The following is a 20396-nucleotide window of genomic DNA, read 5'->3' as shown; positions in this document are numbered from 1 at the left end:
TTTTTAAGTGTTATTAAAGTCACCTAATGAAACTGACGAAGAAACAAATGACAAAATGAAATGAAGTTCACATTCATCGATTTATTCCAAATGATCGTTAGACTAAGTAAGGCACAGACTGACCATTATAAGGGTAAAATGATACCCGGGGTCAAACAGCAAAGTTACCACAGCATCACAACCAAGTCAGTAACGGGTAAATCCTCCTCTGTTTGCCAAACAAGCATTGATCCGACGTGGCATACTCCTAATGAGACGTCTAAGGTCATTTTGGTCCAGATTGTCCCATTCCTGTTGCAACGCAGCAGCAAGTTCTTGGACATTGGCAGGACGTTGTTGACGTTGACGTAACCTCTGTCCAAGCATGTCCCAGACATGCTCGATGGGGGAGAGGTCGGGACTCAGTGCTGGCCAAGGTAATGTGGTGATGTTCTGTTGTTGGAGGTAACCTGTAACGATCCTGGCCCTGTGACATCTTGCGTTGTCATCCTGGAAGATGAAACGGCGGCCATGACGTCGTGCGAACGGCACAACATGGACTGCCAAGATGTTGTCCCGGTAGTACTGGCCTGTAACACGCCCTGCAACAACATGTAAAGCCGTTCTTCCAGCAACAGTGATGCCTCCCCACACCATAACAGAACCACCCCCAAATCGATCATGTTAACGTCTTGGAAGCGCTCGTTTCGACGACGCCACGCCCTCCTACGTCTGTCCAAAAAATCAACAGTGAACCTTGACTCATCTGAAAACATCACATTGCTCCAGCGTCGATTATCCCAGTGTTTACGATCCCTACACCACCGACGTCTTGCCTGAATGTGATGATCTCTCAAACAAGGGATCACGCGAGGGCGTCGGGCGCGAAGGTGACCCCTATGCAGTCGATTCCGAATCGTCTGGCCACTCACTCTCACACCAGTGTCTGTTTGAAGACGAGCGCTGATCTGATTTGCTGTGATGACACGATTTCTCAAGGCCAAGGTACGGATAAATCGATCCTGGGCTTGAGTTGTCGCCCTTGGTCGACCTGAGCGTGGTCTGTCCTGTACAGATTGTGTATCACGGTATCTGGACCATAACCTGCTTATGACAGACTGAGAAACATTCATCGTCCGCGCCACAACCGCCTGTGTTGTGGCGATCTGTAGCATGCCAAGGGCACGTAACCTTTCATTTTGGGTAAGCCGACGCATATCAAAATTTGTTTTCTGGTCACTAAAACAATTAAACTGATGTTTCCACCCTGGAATTCAATGCCACAATGACTGTAACATTCAAAGTCAGAGTCGTGCAAATCTTGGGTTGGACCCCCATGATGATCCCAAGCATCACCTGCATTCCATGCGGTAGCTATTGGTGCGTTTGGGCGTCACATGTAACTGGAAATGTTTCTTCTGTTAGGTTCTATAGTGACTTTTATCGTAGTCATTTGCATATTTTAGTATTATGCCCCCAAAATCAAATATCCCCTACTTTTTTTGAATAGTATATGTCTGAATAATACGCTACTGTCTGATTCATCGTAAATTTTAAACGGATTTCTTCGATTATGAACAAACTACTTAACGTTGGTAATTATAAACTTACCTGTGTGTTTGTAATGAACTCCCGTTCGATAAAATCCATTGCACAACTAATTATCACAACGATAAAAACAAGTTCTCTCTTGAAAAATTGAAATATCACAAACTTTTCCCAGAGAAAAATACCAATATGGAAGATGGTTACGTCACTCTGCGGAAGATATCATTTCGTATTAGGGGTGACAGCATAGGAAATTCAAGTACAATTACGACAAGAATGCATGACCACTCGGACCAAAGACCACTCGGTTCAAGACCAGTCGGACCAACTGATAGACCACTCAGCCCAAACAAATAGACTACTCGGACCATACAAAAAGACTATTCGGACCCAACAGAAAGACGACTCGGACCAATAATAAAATGTTGTTTTAATAAATTGATAATTGCGTTTGTTTTAATATAATTACTTTAACCAATAATAAAGTGTTATTTTAATAAATTGATAATTGTGTTTATTTTAATATGACTACTCGAACCAATAATAAAGTGTTATTTGAATAAATTGATAATTGTGTGTGTTTTAATATGACTACTCGAACTAATAATAACGTGTTGTTTGAATAAATTGATAATTGTATTCCAAATCGCAAAATATCGAGAACCACACTTGTAGTCACGTTTAAAAAGGGGCATATAAACGTCCGGTCTTCGTATTATTATGTGCTGTTTATATTAACGCATCAAGGGCGGATAACTTGAAAACGTGTCTCCACCCCCCCCCCCCCCATATATAGTAACCCAGGGGTTAGTGGGGTAGAACGGAATGAAACCACTGGGGATACCGCGAATGTGGAAAAAGTAAAATTAGGCTATCAGACAAGAACAGTATACCCGTATATGTAGAAACTGTCAAAAGTCTGGACATACCGAGTCTCATTGCAAGAGTAAAGAAAAATTAGATTGATATTTTTTTTTGGCACCATTATTAATTAATTTTAAAACTAATCGTTGATTTATTTTCCGTACACAAAATTGAACCAAACAACTCTAAATATAAGAATTCCGTATAAGAATTATTTGCTTCTTTGTATTGTGATTTAATAATAAATAAATAGCATATTGTCTAGCCTTATAATATAATTTAATTGGTCCGACTGGTCTTGTTTTGGTCCGACTGGTCTTAGTCCGAGTAGTCTTTGGTCCGAGTGGTCTGGATACCTACGACAATTGGCATTGAGTTTGAGCGTTCGCACACATAACTACCCGCATCCCTGTATTTAGTTACCGTCTTTTACATTCTAGTAAAATCTCTGCAAATTTTATAGCTTTACTTTTTGAAATATTTTGTTCTAATTATTTGATTAGCGACTCGGATGGGATTATTTACTTTTGAACACGCATGCCGCACAAACACAACTATACATTCGTTTTACGGGCTTTATCACACTTCGGTCAAAACTGTCGAATCGAGAATTAATGTTCCGCTTCTTACGGGGTCATACGGGTTTAGTAGCATTATATACCCACCCGGGCACCCAATACGGCAATAGACACGCTGAGGGCTGCCGCAACACGCTTAAAGATGTTACTGAAGCGGTTATTATTCGATCGAAAGAATGCGTATAAAATTAAAAATACACTCAGAGAATTCGGAGGTAAGCTTCATGATCCTTGTTAAATTATTTATAACATAAAGAAGATAGGATATTTATAGTTTATTCATGACTTTATTTTTACGAGTATCCGTGCAATCAGTGATATTTTAATTGTGAAGAAAATTTGATAGACTGGCGATCAATGGTTTCCATATAAATCTCCTATGTAATTGCCTTCAATTGATATTTTTCGTCGCCCAAACCCATATACGATCAAAATGATCGCGCTGTCAAACTATCTTTCAATGTTAACCAACCCCCGCAACAGGTATATTGGATTCGACCATTACGTCACGAAGACATTGTTGACATCGACTCTGTCGAAATTACAAGTAAATTTTCAAATTTTTCAAGAGAGAAATTGTTTTCATCGTTGTGATAATTAGTTGTGCAATGGATTTTATCGAACGGGAGTTCATTACAAACACACAGGTAAGTTTATAATAACCAAAGTTAAGTAGTTTGTTCATAATCGAAGAAATCCGTTTAAAATTTACGATGAATCAGACAGTAAGTGAACATCGGCCCACCATAGTTTTATACAGTAGAATAATATACTACTAATGGCGCCATTTCTAGAAATTTACATTAGTGGTGTAAGATGGGTTTTCTTGCCTATTTGTTCATATTATTTTGGGGGTAAAACTGAAGTTTTTATGTTTACATATCCAGACATCCCTTTAATGGAGAATATTTTATAAGACAAAGGAACCCGTTCGAAATTCGCAACGTTTTCCTACCGTTTAAATCAAATAGCACCCGTAATGTAAACACTGGAAAGTATTGCCGTTTTACAAGTCATTGATGCCGACATTGGGGAAGCCGCGGTGACTCAGCGAAGAAAGGGCTGATTTGCTAACCAAGAAGTATTTCGGGTTCACATCGGAGAAAATTTCTCGTAATTTTCCGGCGTGGTTTCCCGTTTTCAGTGCTTCGGGGTTGGGGATCTGGCAAGAAACAATGTCTATTCAAAATACTAGTAGGCTGTAGCACATTGTATGACGTATGCCCGTCTTGTGGCTCAGTGGGCGAGACTTTGACCCGCCAACCTGGAGGTTCCGTCTTCGATCCCTGTGTTGGCCGAGTAAGTTCATCGGGGTTTTCCGGCGTGGTTCCTTCTTATCAGTGGTTCAGGACGGAGTGTCTTTAATTTAATACAAATTAATTTCTGGATGGGTGCAAATCAATTAAGGGATATTTTCTTTATCGAAAAATAAAATAATAATGGATAACCTGGGTGTCTTGGTTGTTTTGACATCAGTCTTTTTCACTATTTAATTTTTTAACAATCCTAAGGAAATGGGCCTTGAAGCACGTATTGTAAAAATTACACAAATCTAGGACACTCTACGACACACTCTTAAACTCAGTTCTCCTAAAAGACATGGAAATACAAAAATTTCTATTCTTTTCCATAAAAAAAATGTTATTCAATGACAACATACAAAAATAAGTATTTCTTTCTCAGACGCATTCAAAATATATGATTGAACAAATTTATAATATGCTGGGTATTGAATAATTGAGAGTGGCGGCCATTATGGCTAGTGTCGTCTGCTTAATGCCCGGGATCAATCGCCTCATACACAGATTAACAAAAACCAGTTCCCTTACACAGACGAACACTTTGTCACGCTCGCGAGAAATCACGATATCTTAGTGATCGATGCCCGCCATTTTGGTTGTTTCGATTGATTTCTTTTAAGGTTGAAGTGCTGTACCAACAAGTTTTCCCCTTTCAGTTATTTGCCGATCAATAAATTCAGAATTTAATTTCCTAATGGCAAAATCATATGCTATGAATGACCCGAGTTTACAAGGAAATTGAATTCGTCTTTCTCGCGATCCTTTTGCTTGGAACATCTTGCGAGGAAGAAGTAAATATTGCCAGACTATCTGAATCAAAAGTAAACTCCGCGCTGACATTGAAAATTGCTCAGGCAAACACTCCACGATGAAATAGCACCAGAAAAAGGCATTCAAATGAAGGGACATAACACGGTTGTTGCTCGTTTAATTACCACCATGGTGGCTTTTTAACACGATATTCACACTTTAGGCTCCAAGCAGGTTCTCAAAATTGACACGCTGACTTGAGTTTATGGAAAGAGTTTATCGAATTGTGATCATGTAAATATTTGAGCCGTTCTTGTTGAGTTGATTGCTGGCATTGGTAAGTAGGGTAGGATCCAATAACATTTAAATTAGGCATTAAATTTTCTGAACACTTGCTTCCATCGCAAACATCAAAAGGTTTGAATCATATAAAGCACAACGACACAGATCAATCTGATTTCACACAATCTGAATAAAACACAGATCCTATTTCGTTCCGTTTTTTATAGTTCAAAATGTCGCTTTACTTGTCTTTAATACTCTAAGATCTGGAGGAGTTGTTATGTTAACCCGCGTTCTGGATGATGTGATGGATTAGCCAACGAAACGGTCTGTTACGGTGAGTTTTTGGTGTGCTGTGGGTATTCCACTAGAAACATCAACGCTGATTTGTTAATCAAATGTCCGACGTCATTGGTTCAAAAGCCGCTCTTATAACCCCTGGCGCGACCGTCTACTAGTACTACAACCGGCCAGATCTTTATGTAGTGTAAGGCCATTGAAAGTATTAAAAAAAAAACGAAACGAAATATAGATCTGTATTTTAACCAGATTAAATTCCACACATCCAATTTCCCCACTCAAAGTCGTTAAAAGGAATTGCGATGAAATATAAACTTTACAGAGATATACCAATATTCGCTGACAACCGGAACATCATCATAAGATGCGTATTTCGCAAACTTCCGTTTTCTATGACGAATATTGGTCAATATTGACGATGTCCCGATTTTCGACATTGTTCTGTATTCGTGGGATATTGTTTTCACACATGTCCTATTCATCAGCAAGGAATGTCTTCTACGTCTATTTTTTCTTCTTCTTCATCTTTTTCTTTAGGAAATCGCCTTTCATATAGAGGATTGGAAAAAGATATGTCTGGATTTGTGCTGAAAAATAAAAGTATACCACATTCAGTTTTAATGGAATCACAACAGATATACTTTAGTGAGACCAAAAATACAAGTGAAGTTCTGTTCCATAATACGCTGTGGGCGTACATTGTGCTAAACGAGGAAACCTTCTCCACGTTGGTCTGAGGTTTTCATTCGAATATGGGGGCTGGATGGCCGAATGGTTGGCTCGTGCGCGCTGTATCACAAGGTCTGTCATTGTGTCAACTGGCGTGGTTTTGATTCCCCAGTTGTACGTGACAAGGAGTAGGGTCGCCTGTCCAACCTCCCGAAATGACCTAGTTTGTATCGAGTAGACGTTAAACCCCCCCCTCTCTCTCTCTCTCTCTCTCTCTCTCTCTCTCTCTTCATTACGCATCACATATTCGGTTCCCCAATCGTGCTGACGTATAAAACAGTAAAACTAGTCCCCTGATACTTATTTACTTGAAAAGGAGTAGGGTAACACCTCTACGCGCAAGCGAATAATTGAAATGTAATTGAACCATGACTGTGTTAGTCCCGAAATGACCTAGTTTGTGTCGAGTGGAGGTTACCCCCCTCTTTCTCTCTCTCTCTCTCTCTCTCTCTCTCTCTGTGTCTTTCTTGAATATTTGCTATATTACTTCCGTGCGTCGGTATATTTCAATGGGTGATATTATGCCCTTTTACATCTGGACTCTGAAAAGCTTGTAGCGACAGATTTTCGAATGAATTTTCCCAAATTTCGCAAGTAAATGTTTCACTTCCAAGCTTACAAACAAGACGGGATTTAATACAAAAGTTAAAAAAAACGATAAAAAAAGAGCGATAACAATAAGGGGGGTACAGTGGGGGTGGGGTGCAAACTGCACCCGGCGTTACTTTTTCATCTTATAGTCAGATGAAGTTAATCAAATGATAAATAAAATAAGTGATATACATGTAGTCGATTGGCACTTAATGAACAAAATGAAACTAAAATGAACATTATCACCATGGCTACCATAATATATTGATTTCCTAAAATCTATTTTAATATGAAACCTATCCACATAAAACATTCAGAGGGGCAATTAATGAAAATGTCAATAGTTGTAAAATGATATGAATTTCATAAATTATTGATTTAAAAGCTCTTATACGTGTTTTTCAATAATATGACAACCCAAATTAGCTTTTATTTATATTGTAATAGACTCTATTATTATGGTCATGATGTCTTTTTATAACGTTTGTACAACACTAGACACTGGTAAGTTGTAAATCATATTATAATAAACCATGATATCCACAGTTAATGATTCGTGTTATGGTAGAAAGAGGATGTCACGCTTTAGATCTAGATATGTTGGTGAGGGGGAATGTCGAGAGAGAGAGAGAGAGAGAGAGAGAGAGAGAGAGAGAGAGAGAGAGAGTTGGGGTTTAACGTCCACTCGAAACAAACTAGGTCATTTCGGGACTAACATATGGTTCAATTTTATTTCAATAATTCGCTTGCGCGTAGGGGTCTCTTTAGCAATGGGGGTACAGGTGACCCTACTACTTGTCAAGTACAACCGGGGAATCGAAACCACGCCAGTTGAATCAATGACAGACCTTATGATGGAGAGGGGACACGTCGATAAAAAACCCACTAAGCTTAAAACTTTCAAAAATATACTTTAAATTCTTCGAAGATATCCATATCCAAGCTCCATGATCCAACTGCCCCCCCCCCCCCCTTCGATCGATAGTGATTGCGTTCCTTATCCAGGTGATAATCCAAATTGGGTACTTCGCCGATAACTGTTGAAAATATTCGGGGAAGGGTCCCGCGATCCCATTCCCTACTATATACCAATAGGACCGCAATAGTAAACAATTGGAAATCATCCAAAGAATCTTATTGATTACCGTTAACATGTGCACTCTTTGGACAACAAACTGTAACGTATCTCCGAGGGTTTTTCTGTATGACATGTTTGTATTAGTTCATTTGGACGCCCCGCTCCCAGCAGGGCTTCCTGAGACCCGATCTCAGTGCTCATGAGCTGCTAATAATCATGTTCAGCTACAGAACAGCAGCGTGGGACAGTCAGCAAACATTAGCTCCCTAATGGCGAAAATGAAATGGGGTTTAATGTCCTACTGTTCTGTTGCGACTGGCCTAATGCCATTCAGTGTGCTATGAGGGAAATTTTGCCCGGACAGCGGCACTATGGCCTACTCTTATATCGAATTCCAACTGTCAAGGGATCTTTTACGTGCACGCCAACGTATACACGGGACCTCGGTGTTTCATCCCACCCGAACGACCAGGCAGATGTCCTTGTCAGGCCCTCCGTCCTGCATCACTGACAAGGGGAAACCACGTCGAAAAATGCCAATGAACTTTCTTGGTCAATGCAGGTTTCAAAGATGCGACCTCCAGGTTGGCAAGCCAGTGTCTTACCAACTTAGAATCGTCCCCCACACCCCCCCCCCACGCCTAATGGCGAATTGTTCCTAAATGTACATGTACTCACCACTCTATACGACATGTTTCTTCTTCATTGTTTGTATTATCTATACTGTAAACAAAAAATTTTCATTTCATTTCATATTTTTGGCAAAATTTTAGTTCTGCTTTAATTTGTTTAATGATTTTATCACGTTAATTGGGATCCTTAAGATGCTTAGGAGAATGTCAAAGAGGTCTTTGTGATACTACCTATTGCCGTTAAACACAAAAACAGTGTTTGTCAGATCTGGAATTCTGTATTTGGCTACCTCCATACTAGGATCTGTCACTTTTTGGATCGGCGAGTATGACACTACGGTTCCGGGAATTCAATCCTGTTGCTTCCCGAGAAACATTCCTCGAAATTTTCTAGCCTTATTTTCCCCATGCCAGTGATACAAGACGGGAGAAGCGTCTAATCGTTCCGTAGTCGTTCTTTTGATGCCATTGGCAGCGGTTTGTGCTAAATCATAAGGCCAGCTCAGTTTTTCGCCATAGGTTTCGAGATGTAAACACGGCTAGCGCTAATCTCAACCCTAACCCTGGACCTAGCCCCAATGCTTATCCTAACCCTAACCCACAATCTCGCCAACAATCACGTGCCCTAACCTTATTTACATCTCAGTGACCTTGACAAAAATTGAGCTGGCCTTAACAAATAGAATTAGATCGGCAACACGTTAAGGATGCCCTGACAGAAATAGAAATATTCCTGATAGCACCCTCCATAGGCAATGACGAGCTTTGTGTCATGGTTTTGAGTTTTTGCGCCCCCCCCCCTTGAGTTTTTGTGCCCCCTCGCAAATGGCAAAACATCACGCGATTTTAATGCGGTTTTCAACATTATAATCAGAATCATAATGCTTAACCAGTGACAAACATATACCGTCGATCAGATATGCTACAAATCGACTCTAGCTTGTTCCACACACCCCAATATTGCCCTTGGACACTGATACTTACTTATCTTTTTCATATAATGATAAATTTTCTTCCGTAAACGTGTAATTTGGAACATTTCTTCTTTTTGGCAACCGTCTCCTGAAATAAGATAAGTGGGCTAATGATGTGTGACAAGTCTGGTACATATATAGTAGATTTTGTTCTCAAAGTGCAAGTCCATACCTAATGCCTCGATCATCATTACTAAAGTCGTTACTATAAAATATAGTTTCGATTATCCATTTCTTGATTTAAATTTAATCATGAAAGACGCCATTAGATTTTACCTTTATGAATTATATGGGGTATTAATTTGCGTGTGGTTATATATCGGATTATAGCAGACAATACAACATTATAAAATTGAAAAATAGAAAATATTTCTTAAATAACCAATGTCTGATATGCTAAAATATCCTTATGTATTATATAAAAACTCCCATGTGGTCTGTAAAACACGGTTTCTATTATTATATCGGCTAATAAACCCCGGTTGGATTCTCTATTTAAATTTATAGTTATAGTATTATTCTTATTTATTCCTTCCCAGTACGATTGGAGGTTGACTGTGAGGGGATATAGTTTTCCCATAGCTTATTTCTTGTTCTGTTTCCAGTTTAATAATACACACATTAGATATCCTCTATCAAAACAATAGTATTACTAAGAGTTAGTTATGTTAGAGTTACTTTAAAGTTGCAATTTCATATTTTTACGTATTATTTTTAAAATTTATTAAAATAAAGCCTTAAAATAGCTGGTATCTATAAACAGTCCTACCTTGTTAAAGAATAATCCTATTAATCCTATAATTCACTATTGCCAGTTGAGAAATTGGCAAAAATATCATTTTCCTCTTCAAATTCAAACGTTTGAGGATAGCTACTCCATGGTGGAGAATAGAAAACAAGGGAGGTAATTGGGAGGTAATTGTGTTATTATTTCCGGTGTAAATGAGTTTTAGGTGTGAGAATAACACCTATGATCGTATAATAGTGAGTTGACAACCTATAGAAAGACATAGAAATAATTATGTTTTAACTTTCTTAGAAAATATGAAATTGTAACTTTAAAATGTTGGTAGTTTAAACATACATTATACAAGGGCTAAATCTGCCAAATGCAGGTCTTTCTTTAGGCCTGAAATGTTATATAAACTATTAATGAGATATTAATTAACTTATCCAGGCCATAATCAACCCTCGCTGGCATCGGATACTCGAGATTTTAACTAGAACGGTTCGCCATTTATAAATGTAATTTACAAATGGGAAAGCGAGACTTAAGTCTATACCAGTGTCCTGGTTACCATGCACACATCTTGTCAAAACTACAAACAGTGATAACTTGCCTCGGAATGAAGTAATTTGAATGAAATTTTCAATATTTTCATTTTACATTATCTATTTTTGAGCTATTATAGCAAGAATAGTCAGCTCTTATATGATGTACCTTTAAACAATATAAAAGACAATATTTAGAGTTAACCGATTGTCTGTTCCTGTTTCGTCAAAGCAGGATACATTAACGTAAAATTAGTAACCAAATTGCATATCGTTTTGTCAGGTGACATTCTATATTCCCTAGACTAATTTCTACCCTAAAAATTAAAAATTGTTCCATATCACTAATCGCACTAACATACCAGATCAACCCAATACAATAAATTATTTTGACCTTAAATAAAGAAATGTCTTTTGTTAATTGTCATAAGCGCCACAGAGCAGTACTGACTGAATGTTCAGCGCTATAGAAAACGATTGTTATTATTATTATTTAATTTGTTAATAAAAAAGATCTGAGATTGGCCATGTTCTGTACTTTTATAAGAAAATTATCAGATCACGAATTCAGACGAAGACTGTTCCTTTAAGATATACATTTAGGTGAATTACGTTTACAAACAATCGTCTCACCCATTCTCTGACAATTTCAATTAGAGGGTGTATGAATTCTCATTGTTATAACTAGACAAGCAAACTCTCCCTAGATGTTGATCACTTGTAGTCACATAGAAATCTTCAGGAGATATCGAAGATCGACAATTTTAACGCGGCGATTCCTGTGGCCCTGTTAGTTTTGGCGCCAAAATAGCTGTCCGTTGGGGATCAACAGTAGCGAATTCCTGCCGCCTTTAGTTAATAGAAGTATCTGACAGCAGCTAATCTTAGCAGTGAAAGGCGCCTATTTGCATATGTCTCTTCAGATGTTGGGAGTGCTAAGCCGGTATTCCTTAGAAGTACACGCTTAATGGAATTAAGGCAGACGCTATGTAGATCAATATGGGAATTTTATTGGTAGTTGGCTAGTTTTTGGTATGTTCAGATGTTCATTTAATCAAACATTGTTTACTGAAAGTACAGTTCAAATCTTTTGTGTTGAACAGCTTTATAAGAAAGAATACTTGATCGTGGGAACTACTTTTTGTAGGCGTAATTACATTAAATACCAGTGATTAATCAATCTACAATTCCAATACTATATCACTTTGCACGAGCGATGTTTTAAGTTCTATGTCTGCAGTTCGCGCTATGATAACAGGGGACAATAAAAGAGCATAATTTCGTATATTACTACAGATATCCATGAATAATAATGACCATTATTGCAGAAAAAAGCCCAAAACAATTGCAGTGTTATTATTTGTTCTGAATTTTTATGGGGAATTTCTCTTTGATTTATGTGAAAAAAATGTTTCCATACATTTGATGTCGGTTCACAATAAAAATATTAATATCAAAGAACGTTAGCACGAGCTCGGTTGTTTAGTTCACTGTCTTTTATAGAGAACTTCAAACTGTTGGTAGTTAAACAATCTATAAACCTTAAATATAAATAGGCACTGATTAAAAGATGTTGGGGCGAAAAAAGTTGATAAACCGTTGTATGGCTTTGAATATGTAAATGGTTATATCTAATTCATGGAATGTTGCTGACACTCAACTTCAACTTAACTGTACCAGTTACAATAATTTCAACCACCGTACTGGTTGTTCGACGCTAAGTCCCGCTCCTCCATTTTTAGATTAAATCAAAATATGGCTGAACTGTTCTAATCTATTTAATATCGGATAAATCCGATGCCATTGAGAGATGGTTATGGCCTGGATAAGTTAATTAATGTATAATTAATAATTTAGAAAAAATTTCAGGCCTAAAGAAAGACCTGCATCATGTATGTTTAATTAACTTATCCAGACTATCGATGACATCTGACGGATGCGATTTCAATAGATTTGAATTCGATCTGCGGTTCAACGACGGTTGATAATTAACCCTAAAAACGAGATTTTGTTTATTATCGTAACAACGGTAACAATGACAATCGAGGCTACGGTATTATTGGCGAATTTCCGACTCTGTATATTCTCTTTACATTATCTATTGTTTAACTATTATAGCGAGAGCTGCCAGCTCTTTATCTAATCTCACATAATGCCGCTTTAATAAAACGCTAAACCCCATTTCATTGTATATCAGTAGGACGCTAAATCCAATTTCATTTCACTTAACTGTATGAGTATGACGTTAAACCCCATTCCATTTCACTTCACTGTATTAATAGCACGTTAAACCCCACATTTCATTTCACTTAATTTTGCCGAAAAAAAAGAACTTTTTATGACGTACATAATTTAATTTGTGTTAGACTGTCTTTCAAGGACTTATATCTAAGACTATAAACCGAGGTCCCGTGTACACGTTGGCGTGCAGGTAAAAGATCCCTTGACAGTTGCAATTCGATATAAATGCCGCGATTTCTCCAATAGAACACTGCATGGAATACGTAGGTCTACATTAGCCCAGTCGGTTCAGAAAACTAGGACGTTAAACGCCATTTCATTTTATTTCATTACATTTATATTGTCAATTATCACATTAATTATCACATTTAATATAAAATAAATGGTCATACCTGTAATATCTGCATATTAAAACTAAAGCTGTTATTGTTATTACTAGTAATATTATTAACGGTATAAACAGTGCTAATATGGTCCTCATATGTATTATGATGGCTTCATGATTCCATTTCTGTCCTGTAATAGCACCGCCATCTTTACCTGCAAGGCAGAAAACATGGCGATTATAGATAAGGCGTGGGTTGTCCTTCAAGGTCTAATATTTAATAAATAATGAGTAAAGAGTGCGTCGAAATATGGAATAGTGGCTGATTAGACGGCCATTTTTGCGCGAAGAAGAATATTTGCCAAATGGTCGAGAGCGAGACATTAAGTAACAACAAGAGGGCCTATAGGCCCGAGTGTTTTTACAATATATTACGCAAGCTCCGCACATGCTTTTACAATAAAATACGTCACAAGAGTCCCAATATTTCACTAGTATAAATAATGTACGATTAGCAAGTTTCCTGTACGACTATTTGAAATAATGGTACGCCAACATCAAAGGATGACGTCACATCTGTATTTTAAATTATATTAAACTTCGATATTATTTCGAATTTGAAGCTCAGTTTCTCCTGTCGGGGATGCCGAACGAAGTGCCTGGTAAGAAACGGTGCATAATCGTTCGGATATGACCAAATACCGAGATCCCGCATACACGTTGAGATGCACGGAAAGGATCCATTACAAATTTCCCTAAAAGCACATTATAGTAGATGAGACTGCCACTGTCCGGGCTAAATTTCTATCATAGACCAGGCCGAGATTCTAATCAAGGGTGATCTTTAAGGGCTAACAAAAATATTATATAATGCCCTTTCCATACAGTAAAAAAAATCAAAACCGCCCCAAAACAGGTCATTAATTTCAAATGTATGGTCATATCGGGACTAACATGTGATGTGGTTCAATTTTATTTCAATAATTCGCTTGCGCGTAAGGGGCTTTAGCAGTGGGGGGACCCGGAGAAAACCACCAAATTGGACAGGTGTCCCTACTCCTTGTCATGTACAAGCGGGGAATCGAAACCACACCACTTGGCTCAATGACAACTTAAACTACTAGACCACCCAACCCCAACCCACAAAAATAAGATAATACCTACCCCCCCCCCCCCACACACACACACACGCACACAAATAAGACAACACGTAGGCCTACCCATTGTATTATACACAGTCGTGGACTGGTCGCTATACGACACAGACGTTTTTACGTCATAATCATCTTCTTCATTCCGACCTGGTTCAAAGAACATTGCTGTCAGAGCTTTATGTAGACTACTGTTCAACGACGTTGGTAATTGGACGGTTGTTGTCGGAACTGTTGTCGTCTGTTTATAAAGAAATTTATACGTTGCGTGGAATCCAGTATTTTGGCCGTGTTGGTCGGTGCTGAATCGGACCAATAAAACGTTATACCTAGACGTAAACGACTGCGACTTTTCATTACCACAAAATGTCCCTATTTTTTCAGCCGCAAGTGAGTCCCCATCGAAAACTTCCAAGACATCGTAACCATCTCCGCATTGTCTAAGACGTTGTCCCTCTAAATCTATGTTGGTAAAATGGATGAATATTTTGGCCTCTGTTGGTGCTGCTATCGTCCATACACATGATAACCCTGGTGCATATAGGTCGGGCCATCCCGGTGAAGCCAATTCTCCGTCATCTTCAGTGAGCATAGCATGACATGGCCAGTCTGAAAGAATTAACATTTAAGCGGTGATTTAGAGTTAATAAAATGTAAATAAGAGAGAGGGTGTGTGTGTGAGAGAGAGAAATGAGGGCCTGACAAGGACAGCTGTCTAGTCGTTCGGATGGGACGAAAAACCGAGGACCCGTGTACACATTGGCGTGCACGTAAAAGATCCCTTGACAGTTGGAATTCGATATAAGAGTTGGCCGTATTGCCGCTGTCCGGGCAAAATTTCCCTCATAGCATACTGTATGGTGTATGCTCGTCTTCATTAGCCCAGTTTGGAGCAGAACAGTAGGACGTTAAACCCCATTTCATTTCATTTATTAAGCGCCAAGTCGTTCCATAAGTATGAAGTGCTTTTAAAAACAATGGACGATATACAATTTAATTCAGTTTGTCTGTATAAGCGAGTTCTTAATTGCGATTTGATTTAAGTTTCTATTAACATTATATAATTGAAGGTATTATTCACAATTGAAAAAAATAACTGTTTTAAAACAATATACTAGAGGAAAAAAAATCAAATACGAAGATTAATTACCAATCGCTTCCATTCCCGTGCATTTTTATTATCACCGTGATACTAATATCAATATATGGTAACATTATGAGTGCAGCCGGTATCATAAAAAATATGGCTGATTCCTTTTTAATTAAATCATACTTTTAAAAATCTACACTGGAATTTTAGTTCCACACGAATAATGACTTCATCGTGACTAATGAGACAGTTTTGTCATAAAGTCTGGATTTGATACATGTTTGATGAAGCGCTCATCTCCAATTAGCAGGGAATTTACATAATAACTGGCAGATGCGACTAAATTTCCCGCTCTAAATGGGTTGTTTTCAAAATAGCGAATAAAAAACATTTGTCATAATATCGGGCATGGTGTATAAAATGGTTTTATTTCCGTTAGATAGAATATTATATGCATGGCAATGAAGTCAATGAAAGGTTGTTATTATAGCTACCAACAGAGGTTTAACGTCCTACTGTTCTGCACCGACTGGGCTAATGGAGACAATACAGTACACTATGAGGGACAGCGGTGCTACGGCCTACTTTTATATCGAATTCCATCCTTTAAGGGTTCTTGGGGGCGATGGATGGCCGAATGGTTAGCACGTGCGCGCTGTATCATAACTTTGGTTCCTTTTGATTCTTGGGGGGGGGGGGGGGGTGGATGGCTGAATGGTTAGCGCTGCGCTGTATCATTGGGTCTGTCAGTGAGTCAACTAGCGTGGTTTCGATTCCCAGGTTGTACGTGACAAGGAGTAGGGTCGCCTGTCCAACCTCGTGGGTTTTCTCCGGGTCCTCCCGTTTCCTCCCACTGCTAAAGACCCCAACGCGCAAGCGAAGGATTGAAAAATAATCCATATCACGCCAATTGACTCAATGACAGACTTTATGAAACAACGCGCACACGCTAACCATTAGACCCTCCCCCCATCCCAGGACAAAAGGAAGCAAGCAGAATCAACATATCGGTCTTATAATTGATGCTAGTGCCCTTGTTTTCAAATAAGATTATTTGATCTCTTCAAATGAATTCATTTCTAGCAGATTTTCATAACAACTTGTTCACTTTCATCATTTCATCATCTTTATCACAGTATATGTCAATTTTAGTGTTCTGGTCTAAAAATATCATGCGAAAATACTATTTTGGGTAGATTGTGTGAATAGGCACTTATTACACTAGTATCCTCAATTGATCATTGCACTGGCTGTCTGATGAAATAATAGAATCATGCTGTATTGTTATTATGCAACCGATGGTAATTATATAATAAGGTACAATCTGTCTGTCGCTGCGTTCTAAGACAGAATTATCAAGGGAGTCGACAATTACGTCTAGGATCATTCGTCCAGATCTATCAACCCCTCTATAATATTCAATATAATCACAGTTGGTGATCATTCAGTAGATTAGATATTATACAACCATCTGAAATCAATTATGGTCATTTATACATGTTTGAAGTTGCTGACCTTACCAAAGTTACCTAATGCCATCCAGGTTCCGGCTAGGATTGTCCCTGTTGAGTCTACGATCTGGTACGTGCAGATACGTTCGGATGTGTTTCGATACAATCAAGACGATTGCTACGACTGACCTCTATATATGATAAGACCTGATAGGATCACCACGATTACTCCACGATTAAAACCACTATTTCGATCGTGGCACGAATCGTCAAAGTGGGAACCTAGCTTTATAAATTACAAATTAACTGATTTGAAATACAGTCACACGTTTTTAAAGGGGTTTTCTGTATTCAACTATTTTCAGTATTTCACACTTTCAAACCATTCTTAGTTTTATTCTGGAATCTCAAAGAAACATATTAACTCTATGGAATACATTACCATAAAAACATACATACCTGTCTTGTAAAACACTCTAAAACCAGGTGCATCATTATTCATATTGGTGAGGAACTGTAGAGTTACATTACTCGTTTGACTGACATAATTATTCATTGTCTGACTTGCGCAGAACCTGACTAAACCATGGGGGGTCTTCTCCATTATTAACAATCTGTCATTAGCTTCATCACATGTGTTACTCGTATGTCTGCCTAAATCAAGATGGCTGAAGTCAAAATGAATTACCTGTGTGAAGCAAGAAGACAAGTAATTAGTCTGGTAAATTGTGACAAAATGTCGACAGCTCAACCATTCAGTGTGCAGACAGTATTAGCGTTTGGGAGTTGAACGGATCTTTGTTAATTGTTATTCATGATTCAGGAATATGTCTCAAGTTTACAAAGATAAACCTTACGAATTCACTTTAATAAAATAAACTTTTAGTGTTCTTTATATTAAACATACATTATGTAAGATTTAGATAAAGGGCTGACCATTCGTGCTATAATAGCTCAAAATTCGATAGTGTAAAATGAAAATATTAAAAATTTAATTCAAATTACTTCATTCTCAGCCACATTATCACTGTTTTGACAAAATGTGTGCATTGTGGTAACCAGTACACTGGTATATTCGAGACTTATCCTCTCTTTCCCATTTTTAAATTAAATTTTTAAATGGCGAACCGTTCTAACCTAGTTCAAATCTCGAGAGTTGATTATAGTCTAGATTAGTTAATTAATGTCTAATTAATACCTGCAATAGGCAGATTTAGCTCTTGCATAATGCATCTTTAATAAGGATGCCTCGACAGTGCAATGTACAATTATCAACCTAAGGTGGAAACAAACTCCCAAATGATAAGGAACCAGATCGTTATTCGTGATCAGACAGTTAATTTTAAAATGATAAGTCATAGAAATATAAAATTAAATGATATAACATATATGTATTCTTCGTAATGACGATAATAAAGATGCCTCAGCAGTTTAAACAAATCAATTTAACACGAAAGAAAAACACTAAATTGTCCAAACTGCGAATTCTTATCCTTAAATGACATTTAGAAGTAGAGATATAATATTCATAATAACATAATTTTATGGATTTACTACCTTTGGTTTATTACATACACCGTTTCAACACTTTTACAGGTATCTTTATCATTGCTTGATACCCGTAAGAGTATTGAAACGTTGTATGTAATAAGTACTAAATCTATAAAGTTGTGTTATTATGAATAACGTTAATTATTATTAGCGAAAAACGAAACACTTTCCTAATGCCAATATTTTTAAGTGAAAGTTACATCGCGCTCGTTTCACCGTTAGTAAATTTATAAGACTACCCCCCCCCCCTTACTAGTCTAAATCTTAATTTCGTTTATCTTTATAATCCATTAATGGTACATTGGAACTTCAAATAGAAATCGAGTTAATCCTAATCTCGAAGACTTTATAGGCGCTTTGTTGACGTTTATTGACAACATAACAAGCGGAGTAACCACATAAAGAATTTTAATTTGAAGCGATGTATCACCTTTTCGTTTATTCAAGTCAAGCAATTTGTGGTAAATGTATCGTCTAAACTGATTATTAGGCAGACAATAGGCAACTAATCTGTAATCATCATCCAACTCCTAAGGTAATGGAATTGCTTAATCAATTCTTTTAACGGCATAGACGATACCCTATGGTGTAATGGGGTAGCTACCGGAATAAGATATATAGAGAAGCAGATATATAGTCATACTGGAGGGTAGATTCATTTGATTCAGCTATGTTTAGAAATAGAGAATCAAACACGGAAGACATGAAATGAAATGGGCTTTAACATCCTACTTTTCTGCGCCGACTGGGCTAATGAGGACAGGAATATATCATGTAATGTGCTATTAAAGGAATTTTGCCCGGGCAGCAGCGCTACGGCTTACTGTTATTTCGAATTCCAATATTTGCACGGGACCTCGTTTTTGTCCCATACGAACGACTAGACCCTGCCCTTGTAAATTATTTGATTGTATAGCACACTCGTGCTTGCAAATTTAAACAGATATTTCTACAGATATTTAACTTTGCAACATTAGAGAAAGAGAGAGATAGAAACGGAGTTTAAAGTCCACTCAACACAAAACTAGGTCATTTCGGGATTAACATAGGATTCAATTTTATTTCAATAATTCGCTTGCGGGAAGGGAGCTTTAGCAGTGGGAGAAACCTGATGACCCGGAGAAAACTCACGAGGTTGGACAAGCGACCCTACTCCTTGTCACGTACAACCGGGGATTCGAAACCACGGCAATTGACTCAATGACAGACCTTATGATGATACAACGTGCACACGCTAACCATTCGGCCATCCATCCCCACCCCCACCCCCTGCAACATTTGAAAAAATGTTTATCTGTAATGAGACCATTGGCAAGGGTGTCGACACTTGTTGAAACATCATTGTATAAAATCAGATTTGTCAACAATTTGATAACAGTCATTTTCCAAATTAATATTTCATATCGTTGCTGATAACAGCCATTTTCCAGAATAATATTTCATATCATATTTGAGATAAATGAATAGAATGGAATTTGTCAAGCGCCAATCTAAACGTGTATAAACTCCATTTGGTTTCGTTTCTATTTCCGCCCAGCGGGCTCTGATTTCCTCGTGCATTTTAACCAAAGGATCATTTGGCTCTGAATTGTCTGATATATTAATTTATCACCCAAAAATACATTCTACAGTAGATATCGCTTGTGTGATATATTTCATAATCTACTGCGATATCTCCTTTACATGAATTTGATTGGTCAGTTGAAAAA

General features: G+C 37.8%; 1 protein-coding gene across 1 annotated transcript in view; it reads right to left on the bottom strand.

The window, feature by feature from the left end:
• Positions 1-3689: 3689 nt before the first annotated feature.
• Positions 3690-20396, bottom strand: part of LOC126815060 (uncharacterized) — a 70536-nt gene continuing 53829 nt past the window's right edge. The window contains exons 8-13 of the mRNA XM_050540596.2: positions 17596-17824; positions 14665-15204; positions 13512-13659; positions 9617-9694; positions 8679-8723; positions 3690-6189 (exon numbers count right to left, since the gene is read on the bottom strand). Coding sequence (XP_050396553.1) covers positions 6084-6189; positions 8679-8723; positions 9617-9694; positions 13512-13659; positions 14665-15204; positions 17596-17824 — 1146 coding nt within the window. The 3' untranslated portion in view covers positions 3690-6083. The remainder of the gene's footprint in view (positions 6190-8678; positions 8724-9616; positions 9695-13511; positions 13660-14664; positions 15205-17595; positions 17825-20396) is intronic.

Source organism: Patella vulgata, chromosome 1 (genome assembly GCF_932274485.2).
Source record: "Patella vulgata chromosome 1, xgPatVulg1.2, whole genome shotgun sequence".
Taxonomy (NCBI): Eukaryota; Metazoa; Mollusca; class Gastropoda; family Patellidae; genus Patella; species Patella vulgata.
The sequence above is the reverse complement of the archived record's forward strand: the minus strand, read 5'-3'. Positions and strand labels throughout refer to the sequence as shown.